The 12,913-nt window shown below is 39.1% G+C and overlaps 1 protein-coding gene across 1 annotated transcript in view; it reads left to right on the top strand.

Moving 5' to 3' along the window:
- PALMD (palmdelphin) overlaps positions 1–12,913 on the top strand; it is a 50,425-nt gene that overhangs the window by 30,793 nt on the left and 6,719 nt on the right. The window contains exons 4-6 of the mRNA XM_032422868.1: positions 11,325–11,439; positions 11,575–11,608; positions 11,730–11,843. Coding sequence (XP_032278759.1) covers positions 11,325–11,439; positions 11,575–11,608; positions 11,730–11,843 — 263 coding nt within the window. The remainder of the gene's footprint in view (positions 1–11,324; positions 11,440–11,574; positions 11,609–11,729; positions 11,844–12,913) is intronic.

The raw sequence follows: 12,913 nt of genomic DNA, 5'->3' as shown, positions 1-12,913 counted from the left end.
TTGCCATGTCCCGGCGATAGCAGTATTTGAGGTCACTTGGGAAACTCATTACACCTATATAGAGGTCAATTTGAATTATTATTTTAAAATTATTTAGTTCTTATTAAGTGTTTGGCATGTACGACAAGGCTCTCTACAGGCTCTAATTAAAAGCCACACACCCGGTTTCTGTCCTACCAGAACATTCAAAAAGCCCATAACTAACCAATCTGCCATACCTCACCAACCTCCAGAGCGTGCATTAATTTGCATTCATTTGAAAGTTATGCTTGTAATCTGCGCGTGAAAGTGGCTGATTCTCTGAAAACCAGTTTGGTTTCTTATTTTTCATGGCAAATGAAACCCTTAATTTACAAAATATGATTCTGATTAAGAGGGTGTGCTTTTCTACTAAATTATTATCTTCTAACTTTACCTGCCTACATGGCAGTTTCAAATCAGTATCATCTGCCCATGAGATAATTATTAATATTTACCGAATTATATTAGGAGATGAGATTCACCCATGCAAAAGCTGCTCACATGTAACTATAAATTATTCAGCTTTTCTAAACATCTGCTCTGCTCCCAGTTATCAGAGCAGACTGACACTTGTTTCAATGTCACTTCTGGGCTAGCTCTCTGCCTCTTGTTTTCTTGAAGCTTCTGTGTTGTACTGCTCCTCCTGTTCTTAAATGCTCTGGATTAGAGGCAAAAGATCTGGCTCAGGGCAAACTGAGTGTTTGTTGTATGCCAAATGCCCTTTAATTCTCTGGCATGCTTACCCATAGCATGTGATTGTTTGCACTGGTGGGTTAGATCTTCCTTATTATACACATGCCCTTTGGCAAAGGCTGTTTATTGGGCAATTCTTGTCCTATGCCTGTGCATACAAGTATTCTTCATCGTTTTTGATATACTTTTATTTCAGCCTGGTGAATAAAATGTGCCTGACATGCAGTAAGTGCTTTTAAACCATGTGTCAAATGTTCGATGAAATTTATCAGACCCCTAGTTTTTTAAAAAGAACACAAAAAAGCCCACCTTCTACTAGACTGCATGTTCTCAATTTTATGAGAAAATATAGTTTGATAATACCATGAAGTAAACTGTCTATAAAGACAAAATATCTTTAACCTCTGATCCATTAGTGATCACTTACTTGCCCATTACATATGACCAACACACTGCAGTCAAGATTACCTGGTTAAAGTCATCAACTACATATACTCAATAGTATCTGTTGTGATTCCAAAGCTATTCGTTTAACCAAACTATGGTTAAAAAATAAATAAAAAGGTCTTTCCTTTTTCATTGTAAACCTTAGCCATTCAATAATAACTAGCTATAGTAAATATAAGCCATGTCAGATTTGATAAATGATCTAGAAACATGTAAATTCCTTAACCACTAGGCACAAAGCTGATTTCTTTTTCTATTTTTACTGGTTAACTACTGGAAATGCAAGATACTAATGAGTAATTTTGCAAATCAAAGAAAAAATATGGAAAAATCTCAGACAATAGTTGACTCAAAGATTCATCCCCATAAGGCGATGCAATAGTTAGCATACTGGTTTTGATGCTTTAAAAGATTCCATAATAAAAAATTCCGTAATTTTTCCAAAAAAATCCAAAAAGATTTCTCTCACACCCATAACAATCCTCGCTGGCAGACATTCAAGGGAAGAGGAGAAGCAACGTCCCATGAGATGATCAATGATAGAGAGACCCTGTTTCTTTCTGTCCCGTTGCTTTGCTTTGGCCATGGTTGGATGGCCAAAGACAGCTTGCCATTACCACGTCCTCATTCCAGTGTAGGAAAGGGAGTATAAATGGAGGGCAAACAGTCCTATTTTAAAGATATGACCTGAAAATTGCAGAGGTCACTTCTGCTAATATCCTATTATCCAGAATTTAGTCACATGGCACCATTTAAACGCAAAAGAGACTGGGAAATGGCAGGGTAGCTGGGAAGAGATATAAAACTCAAGGAGTTCTATTACTAAAAAGAACAGGAGAAATGGATTGGGGTGAGGGGGAGATTAGCAGGTTGTCAAAACAGACTAGCATATTATCTCATTTATAAAATAGATAACATTTGTTAAATAGACACCATCCCCATAAATATTACGAAAATTCTAATAATGCTGGAGTGCTATTCTGGTTTTCCGTCTAGAACTGTAGTTTTAAAGACAGGTGTGTCCCTGAAGCTATATTAACACCCACACTTGCTCCAAAATCATTGATATTAAAGTTGAAGATCAAATCCCCAAATGGACGTGGTAGGTTTTCTTTTTTATTGGAGTTGTCATAGATAGTCCTCCCCTCCCTAGCAGAGTAGGAAGAGAAAGGACTAACTACTACATTATCAACTAATTCCTCCATGTCACACCCCGTGCTAGAGGCTTACAAACATGACTTCATTTACGTCCTCAAGACTACCTTTTGTGAATACTATTCTTATTCGCCAAATGAGAAAACCGAAGCTTGGTTGGGCTAAGTAAGTAAGCCAAGTGTGTTAGCTTTGGTTAACTTTGGGCTCACTTTCTTGTTTCCATGGGTAGAACTGAAAACAAAAAAAGTAGCCCTGCCCACAAAAAAATCACAAAATGTAGGTAAGCCACCAGCCACCTCCTGTTCTCCCAAGATTCAGTGGGAAAGAAAGGAAAGAGAATCTGCTGCCCAAGAGAAGAGTCAAAGATTACAACTGCTCCCCACTCGGGGCCGAATTCAACACCTGCTGGAAGCAAACACATTCTGAGAGCCTGTGAGTCCGCAAAGAAACCAGATCCTTCCTTGTCTTGCTTGGGGTGGGCTGGTGAGATGGCCCTAGCACTTCCACCAACTGGTTTCAGAGGTAAATCAGAGGTGGCACAGCCGGGATCAAGTCCTGCTGATTCGGGCCATCCCAGAGCAGTGATCGTTGGGCCCTCTGTGGGTGAAGTCCTGGCTTTTAATAAGAGAGCATGGGCTCCCAAGAGGCAAACAGGTCATCAGTCCTTTCAAAGTATACATCTAAAGCCAGACATAAACTTAATTTCAAACATGGCATCAGTGATGACCTCCAAACTACAGTTTTATAATCAAATTACATCAGCCAGCTTTTATTTAAGACCTAAAACTTCTTTTACTTTGAAGAACAGTTTTGTGCCCGAACAAAGAAAGGCTCTCTATAAAGTGGCTATAGCTCAGAGAAACCCCAGACTCTGAAAGAGACTGTTCTAAGAACTTCTACCAAAATCCAAACTCAAGCAGCAAAGAAAAGGAGAGAAAGAAAGGAAAGAAAGAAAGGAAAGAAAGAAAGAAAGAAAGAAAGAAAGAAAGAAAGAAAGAAAGAAAGAAAGAAAGAAAGAAAGAAAGAAGAAAGAGTTTAACTTTAATCCTGGTCAGACTGTCCACTAAGCAGAAAAACTCCTAGTATAACACAGTAACTCTAATGAAGGCCAGGACAGAAATATTATCTTTATATGTAATGAGTCAGCACTTTTACATGTGAGTGGACCCCAGCTAGGATGTCAGTCTTCTCTCTCTCTCTCTATTATGATAGGAAGTAAGAAATCCTTTTACACTGCTCTGCAAAATGAATGTTGTGTCTAAGTTCATAAGAATCCACTTTTTAAAGTTTTGTTCCCATAGTGGTTAATTAGAAAGTGATTAAAAGCTCAGGCTCTGTTGGCAGAGATTTGATTTCAAATTCTGTCCTGCCACAAGCTACCTGTAAGCCTCCAGACCCGTTGCCTGTCTAAGCCCCCTGCTTGCTCATCTGTCAAATAGAACTAATAGTGGTACTCAAGGGGGTTGTTGGGAGGACTAATTAGGTCAATGCCTGGTACAGTGTAGATACTCAATACATTTTAAAGGTTGTTATAATTGCTAGCAAATAAAATGATGGAAGGTAGGATGTAACTCTCCTGAGTTCCAGCCTTTTTTGGCCCCAATGGCAAACTTCATTAGGTTGTTAGTCCTTGTTAAGTCCACCAAAAACTGAAAGAGATAAATGAACACTTAGCAGCAGAAAAAATTGCCTTCTGAAATAACCCCTTCTGGGTGCATCCAGCATTTATGTGCTGTCCTTTTTCTAAGACAAAAAACTGCATGTTGAAATTGGATTGGGGACATTATCTCGTGACGATTAAGGGAGGTTATTACTAGAACAGTGCATGAAATGAAAGCTACCTGCTTTCACCTAGGGAGCTCTTGAAATAACCCTATTTTTCCCCAGCAAATAGGCAAGGAGAAGAAAGATTCCAATAATGGATAGCATTACAAATCCTTTTTCATGTACTCTGCTTATCTAAATTGGCACATGATGCCTGCCCACCATCTCTCAGAAATCGTGAGAGGTGCTAACTCATCCATCAGGCCCCGCCTAACAGTCCAGGAGGCACCAAGAAGGATATTTCTCTTTCTCCTCCACCTGTTTCTCGTCAAACTGAATCAGCATTTCTAGGAGTTCAGTTCCCATTCAGAAAGGTAATACCTTCTAAAGATGGGCATGGCAGCACTTAGTGAAATTCTAACCCATCTGCTGAGAGATAAGCAGGTGAAGGTTAGAAAGTTATCCCCTAGTGACCTCCCCAAAAGCTTTCCATGTAAAAAAAGAGTTTTACATATATATAAAATAACATTTTTATATATATAAAACTAAAATTTTATATATACACACATAAGTAGTTTATGTATGTGTAATATGGATGAGTGTACAAATATATGTACACACATGCATATATATATATATATACACACACACATATATTTCCCCAGTACTTCATTTATACTTGCTAAATTTTTCTCTCTACCCAAAACTTTTGGAAAAGGATTAGATATGAATCCCTAATGTAAGCCTTGAATTTTTTTGAGCTTACAACCCTGAATCGGGATTGAGTAACCACTTCACTATGAATGGTCACTGAGCCAGAAAAAAAATCAATAAATGCATAGATAGATAGAGATACAGAGAAATTTGAGAAGGAAGTTAACCCAAACGGTAATTTTAAATAAAAATAAGGCTGATCAAATTCTAGTCAACAAATAATAGTTTGAATTCCATATGATAGCTACATGGAAAAGAGAAATAATGAGGAAAAAATAAAAATATCAGAGAGATGGATATTTTAAAAATCCCTTATGAAGCATGTATCAACCACCTATCATACCAAGCACTGTTTTAGGCTCTCTCAACCTCAGCACCATTGACATTTTGGACCAAAGAAGTCTGTCGTGGGGGACAGTTCCGTGCCTCCTAGGATGCTTAGCAGCATCCCTCGCGTCCGCCGACTAGATGCCAGTAGCAAGTCTTCAAGTTGTGACAACCAACATGTCTCCAGCTTTGCCAGATGTCCTCAGGGGGAAATCGCTGTCAGTTGAGACCCACTGTGCTATATATACAAAAATAGTGCCTACACTCCAGTTGCAATTTTGGGGGTTTTGTTTTTTTTTTTTAAGATTTTACTTATTTATTTGTCAGAGAGAGAGAGAGCACGAACAGGGGGCGTGGCAGGCAGAGGGAGAAGCAGACTTCCAGCCGAGCAGGGAGCCCGATGTGGGGTTCGATCCCAGGACCCTGGGATCATGACCTGAGCCGAAGGCAGCCGCTTAACCGACTGAGCCACCCAGGCGCCCTGCAATTTTTGTTTTATGTTCCTTAAGAACAGACAATCCTCAAAAACTTGGCGCATTACCTAGTGTGGAGCTCATTAGACCTCCTCTTCTTCCATTGCTGAACTACCATAGTGCCTTCACCTCTGAGTTCCAACCCTGTGAGAGGGAGGAGGGCAGAAGCCAGGTCCCTGCTCTGTTACTCTTTTCTGGGTTTCCCATCACTTCCACTGGCATTCTGAGCTGGCAGAAAGCTTTTCTAGAACGACAAATCTCTAACATTTATCTTTTGAGGTTATTTATATTGTCCACAAATAATATACAGAAGTAGCAAATCAACATATAAAAATGGGATATAGCGTTTTGCATTGAAGTGAGAATTTTAGGAAATGGTCTATATCAGTAAGCATTTCCCGTAGAGGTCTGTGACTCTAAGTAATTAGCACCAAGAGACTTCCGTATTATCCTATTTAACTGACAGTTGGCTCTAACTAAATAATAAAGAACAGAAAGAGTGTGTTTGTTTGTTTCTGTTTGGTTTTCATAAACAGTCCTGATGTGTCATCTGACTCATATTAATGCGTCATGTACCCAGTGACTTGAAAACCTTCAAAAACATTCATTAGCAGATACTTTGATGAGGTTAGCAGGCTTTCAACCTCATACTCTTACCATATTAGTCTGAAGACATCCATGAGAATCATATGGCCTTACATTACCCATGGGCCTCTCTACAGAGGAAAACAACTACAAATACCAGTGCATTTCTAAGTCCCTGAGATGTAATTGGCCAAACAGATCCAGAATCTGTCTCTGTGCCCCAGCTATAGAAAGGGGCAGAAACAGGAGGAAACTAGCATTTGCTGAATGCTTGCTATTTCTTTTAATCTTTATTATACCCTGTGAAGTCGTAACATTGCCCAGATTTCTAAATGTTTAATTGCTCCAGGATTCCATCCTTGGAAGCCCTGACTTTCTAGGAAATCTTATCCATGCCTATGGTTATAAATACCAACTCCCAAATTTTTTTTTTTTAAGATTTTATTTATTTATTTGAGAGAGCGAGCACAAGAGGGGGGCAGAGGGAGAGGGAGAAGCAGACTCCTGCTGAGCTGGGAGCCTGATGCGGAACTTGATCCCAGGACCCTGGGATCATGACCCGAGCCGAAGGCAGCACTTAACAGACTGAACCACCCAGGCACCCCACCAACTCCCAAATTTATATTAAAATCCAGACTTCTCTGAGCTCCTGACTTTTATATCTAGCTGTTTTCTCCACATCACCATTGACTGTCTCAAAGTAACCACATCCCCCACCAATCTCCCTTCTTCTCCCTCCCAGATTTCTGTCTTTGTGTTCACATCTTTCCACTTATTCACAAACACTGGAATCACACTTGACATCTCTCTTTCTCTCACACCCCACATGTAATGTATCAACAAATCCTGGCAACTTTTCCTTCAAAATATTTCCAGAATCTTATCACTTCTCACCCTTCTACCAGCAACCATCTTGAATAAGCCACCTCCATGTGAAGTATGACAACTGACCTCCATGTTTCTCCCCTCACCCAACCCCTGTCTATTCTTCACACAGCAGCCAATGTAACTGGCTAAATTTCAGGTCATAACCTGTTTGTCCTCTGCTCAGACCCCCCCATGCTTCCCCAAAGACCTCACCATGCATTAGGCCTCATATGATCTGCCACCTCTCTGACTTCATTTCTCACCACTCTCCTCCTTACTCCCTGTGCTCTTACTTTGAGTTTTGTAGTTACTCTTCCCTCTCTTGGAAGCACACTTCCCCTGAAACCCTCACGTATCCTTCTCTCGCTTCTTTCATGTCTCTGCTCAAATGACACTTTATTAGTTAGCCTCTCCCTGACCACACTGTGCAAACAGTGTCCCCTGCCCAGGCACTCTTCATCCCATTTTCCTTCCGGTTATAGCCCTTATCCTACTTTTTCGTGGAAATATTTTTCTTCATAAATAAATGTGTGTGTGTGTGAACAGATATATACACAATAAACAAATATATATATGTACATATGTATGTAAATATGTATGTACATTTGCAGGAGTTGGCAAACTATGGCCCAGGACAAAATTTAGCCCTGGCCTATTTCTGTATAGCCACAAGCTAGGAATGGTTTTTTATTACTTAAGGGATATAAAAAGGAAAACAAACCAAAAAAAAGATGAATATGCAACAGGAATTGTATGTAGCCTGCAAAGCCTAAGGTATTTACTATCTGGCCCTTTATAGAAAAGGTTGCCAGCCCCTCTGTTAGTGTATTGTCTGTGTCCTCTCACTAGAATGTAAACTCCATGAGGGCAAGGAATTTGTTTTGTTTACTATCATATCCTTAGTAGATAGGATTGTGCCTGGTACAAAATAGATGCTAAACAAATCTTTTTGAATGAATGAATGAGCGAAGATAATGAGGCTTAGTAAGGTCTGCTGACTTGTCTAGGGTCACACAGGAAGTTGGAAGATGAACCAGTATTTAAACCCAGGTCCATCTGATTCCACAGGTGAATCCTGCAGTCCAAGAGCTGCTTGCGGCAATGATTTGAACACCCTCATTTTCTATTCAAAGGCTCCTCATTAGACTGTCTCAAACATGCTATTGGGTAAAGGACCCTGTGAGACAGGGTGTAGAGGGAGAAAGAGACACAGCATATGGCAGAAAACCTTTAATACCAAAATAATACATCTGATATCAACCACGTTTGATGTGCTTTCACATACATCACCTCTTCTTAGCTTCACCAAATTTCTGCATAGTAAGGCAGGTACCATGTTTTCATTGTACATGTTACAAAACCGAGATTCGGGAAGGTTAAAGGAATTGGTTCTCACAAGTAGTGAATAGCCGAAACGGAATAATCCAGATCTATCATGTTTAGTATAGACCTTTCCATTCTACCAACCAACATATATCCCCACAACTCTACTGATGGGCAAATGTGCTATCATGGATGGAGATAGATTTTTTTTAACTTATTTAAATTCAATTAGTTAACATATAGATATAGTGTATCATTAATTTCTAATGTAGAGTTCAGTTATTCATCTGTTGCATGTAACACCCAGTGCTCATGACATCACGTGCCCTCCTTCACCCAGTTATCCTATCCCCCTCCCCCCCTTCCATCTTGCAACCCTCAGTTTGTTTCCTATAGTTAAGAGTCTCTTCTTATGGCTTGTCTCCCTCTACGATTTCGTCTTATTTTGTTTTCCCCTCCCTTCCCCTATGATCCTCTGCTTTGTTTCTTAAATTCCACATATGAGTGAAACCATATAATTGTCTTTCTCTGACTTATTTTGCTTAGCATAATACCTTCCAGTTCCATCCCCATTAATGTAAATGGTGAGATTTCATCTTTTATGATGGCTGAGTAATATTCAATTGTATATATATGTATATATATACCACATCTTCTTTATCCATTCATCTGTCAGTGGATATCTGGGTTCTTTCCATAGTTTGGCTATTGTAGACATTGCTACTATAAACATTGGGGTACAGGTGCCCCTTCAGATCACTACATTTGTATCTTTGTGGTAAATAGCTAGTAGTGCAATTGCTGGGCCATAGGATAGCTCTATTTTTAACTTCTTGAGGAACCTCCAAACTGTTTTCCAGAGTGGCTGCACCAGCTTGCATTCCCACCAACAGTGTAAGAGTGTTCCCATTTCTCTGCATCCTGGCCAACACCTGTTGTTTCCTGACTTGTTAATTTTAGCCATTCTGACTGGTGTGAGGTGGTATCTCACTGTGGTTTTGATTTGTATTTCCCCAATGGAAAGCGATGTTGAACATTTTTTCGTATGTCTGTTGGCTATTTGGATGTCTTCTTTGGAGAAATGTCTGTGAATGTGTTCTGCCCATTTCTTGACTAGATTATTTGTTTTTTGGGTGTTGAGTTTGATAAGTTCTTTATAGATTTTGGATACTAGCCCTTTATTTGATATGTCATTTGCAAATATCTTCTCCCATTCTATAGGTTGTCCTTTGGTTTTGTTGTCTGTTTCCTTTGTTGTGCCAAAGCTTTTTATCTTGATGAAGTCCCAATAATTCATTTTTGCTTTTGTTTCCCTTGTCTTTGGAGAAGTGTCTAGCAAGAAGTTGCTGTAGCTGATGTCGAAGAGGTTGCTGCCTGTGTTCTTCTCTAGTTTTTTGATGGATTGCTGTCTCACATTTAGGTCTTTCATCCATTTTGAGTTTATCTTTGTGTACAGTATAAGAAAATGATCCAGTTTCATTCTTCTACATGTGGCTGTCCAATTTTCCCAACATCATTTGTTGAAGAGACTGTCTTTTTTCCATTGGATAGTCTTTCCTGCTTTGTCAAAGATTAGTTGACCATAAAGTTGAGAGTCCATTTCTGGGTTCTCTATTCTGTTCCATTGATCTATAGGATGACAGTCACACCTCAGTAACTTCTAAGAAAACAAAAGTACTACATTTTACCTGGAGTTCTATGATATGTGAGAAAACTTCCTTAGCTACAAATAGCCAACCACCAATGGCCAGAGGCAGCAGGAAAGTCAGAACTTTGAAACTGTAGCAATGAGTAGGAGAATAGTCAAGCAGACCATATCTTCGGCTATTATTGTTGTGACAATAGCACAAGATTTTTGAGCTGTCAGATCCATAATCATCTTAAAAAAGGAAGCCAAAAAAACTGACAATTATCATAACAGATGCAAATACCCATGGCTGTCACCTCCTAGACTAGTTGCTTTACCTAATCAGCCATCCCCAGAGGCAACTGACTTTAGAGTTTAGGGTATTTGGCTGAGACACCACGCATAATTTCGTGGCAGCCAAGGGTCAGCTTTATTAACTGCATGAGTGCCAATGCCTGTATGTGTTTATACAGGACAGAAGTCATGACACCACACCCCGATGTTAACTCGAATCTGAAATGCAACTGCACTCTGGTCAAGATTCCAGCTCAGAATATTTGCGACAGTCCGATTTCAAATGTCTGTCTCTTTGTCTTTATAAGTTCCCTTACACTTCAGCAGGCCATGTGTGCCTTTTTTTTTTTTTCTTTCTAGAAAATGTAGTCTCTATAAACAGCAGCAGCTGAGGCCACTATCCTAGGTTTTGTCCATTTCTCATCTCTCTACCCTACTCACTATAATAAGGCACAACTCCTAGGAAACTGAAATTAAAATGAAGTGTCATTTTCAATGATAGGATATACAGGGTTTTGAAGTGATAGTTTTGATTATTAAATTAAGTCTAAACATTATAATCTTATAAAGTGTTGATTGGTTAGAAAAAAATAATTATATTGCTTTCTCCAATAATTTATATGGAGACTTGGGTAAGAAAAATTGGTGAGCTATGTAATAACTACTGATGAACCATTCTTTTTGGTTCAGCTTTAAACTTAAGTCTCTTTATAAAAGAAATTTCTCTAATTATTTGGAAATAACATTAGTAATTGCAATGAAGAAAATGAGGCAAGGCTCAAATACTTTACCTAAGAATTCCTTTTGTCAAAAAAAAATTTTTGTTTTAACTTGAATGAAGATTGTTAAATCAAAGTCAGGTGTTAGGTACCTTCTATGTATTAAATGTGATTAGTGTGATGCTATGTTCTTAAAAAGTATCCAGATATTTACAAGCAATATTCCAAGAAAAGTGTATATATGGAGAAAATATATTTGGGAACTCTGCATTTGTACTACCTCAAGCAATGAAAAGCATATCTTTCTGTTGTCAGACTTGAGAAAGAGATCCAAGATCTTGAAAAGGCTGAGCTGCAAATCTCAACTAATGAAGAGGCAATTTTAAAGAAACTAAAATCAGTTGAGAGGACAACAGAAGACATAATAAGGGTGAGCATTAACATGTAAAACTATGAGCTCCTCTAGAATGAGTCCACAAATAGTATATACTTCTTTAAACTATATCCGCATTTAGAATTTATGCTTTAAGCTGTATTAATCATAGAGAATTCTTTTTTCTTATAGTCTGTGAAAGTGGAAAAGGAAGAAACATCAGAAGGTATGCTTTCAAGCAGTCTATTCTATGTCTAACTATGATATTTTTTAATAAACCCACAGAAAATTTTCCCATTGTTATAAATTATCCTAAATGTATTTTTGAATTAATATTAATTTTACAGAGTCAATCGAAGACATCTATGCTAATATCCCTGACCTTCCAAAATCCTACGTGCCTTCCAGATTAAGGAAGGACAGATATGAAGGAATAGAAGATGATGAACAAAACAGAAAAGGTATATGAAAAATCTGTATCCAAAGGCAGGTTCTCAAATTCAGATTTTACAATGTCAGACATTAACAACCTGCTAAGACATCCGATGCTTCAGGTGAATCAGTGGTCCATTTTACAAAGTTGCAAGAGGTATTTGAGTCACTTGCATTGATAAGGATAAGGGGGTTACAGTACTGATGCAAACTGGGTAGAGACAAAGAAGGTAAAGGCTTGAAAGAGACAAACTCTTAAAAGCAAAGCTCCCCTGCTCAAAAATCTCTCTCCCCAAGTACTCCACCTAGTAGACACTCTTTTGGGTTACTGAGATCCTTTATGAAAATAAAAGTATCCCCTGGGGAAGTTTAGACATGATTTACCCCCATCTGGGAATGATTTTCATAAAACTTATGCTTCAAAGCCTCCGGACAAAATGAAGGCTTGCCTGCGGGCAGAGAGGGAATCTTTGAAGTTTAGACTAGAAAAGGAAGCCACACTCTATAAGCAGGGAGCAGTTATTCATTTAAATATTCAACAAGTAGGGTGCCTGGGTGGCTCAGTCATTAAGCGTCTGCCTTCGGCTCAGGTCATGGTCCCAGGGTCCTGGGATCGAGCCCCGCATCGGGCTCCCTGCTCCGCGGGAAGCCTGCTTCTCCTTCTCCCACTCCCCCTGCTTGTGTTCCCTCTCTCGCTGTACCTCTCTCTGTCAAATAAATAAAATCTTAAAAAAAAAAAATTCAACAAGTATTTAGTGACCCCGTACTACATGGCAAGCTCAGTTCTTGCAGTAGGAATCCAAGAGTGAATAAAACAGCAATAATCTCTGCCCTCTTGGAGCTGACATTCTAAAGGAGAAAATGGACCAAAAATTAAGTAAATACATAAAATATATCATATGAGGGTGTGAAAATACTAAAGACTAAAGCAGAGGAGGAGGACAGGGAGAGTGGGGATGGGGGTGGGGGTGGGGCGTTTGCAGTTTTAGTTGGGTAGACAGGGAAGGCAAAGAACAACCAGGCTACTGAGGAGGATGTATGGAATCCAAGATGGGTCCAAAAAAAGGACGTGGGAGGTCACAACAGAAGCAAGCTCCAT

The sequence above is a fragment of the Phoca vitulina genome, unplaced genomic scaffold (genome assembly GCF_004348235.1).
Source record: "Phoca vitulina isolate PV1807 unplaced genomic scaffold, GSC_HSeal_1.0 scaffold2, whole genome shotgun sequence".
Classification (NCBI taxonomy): domain Eukaryota; kingdom Metazoa; phylum Chordata; class Mammalia; order Carnivora; family Phocidae; genus Phoca; species Phoca vitulina.
This window is presented reverse-complemented; position numbering and strand designations above follow the sequence as displayed.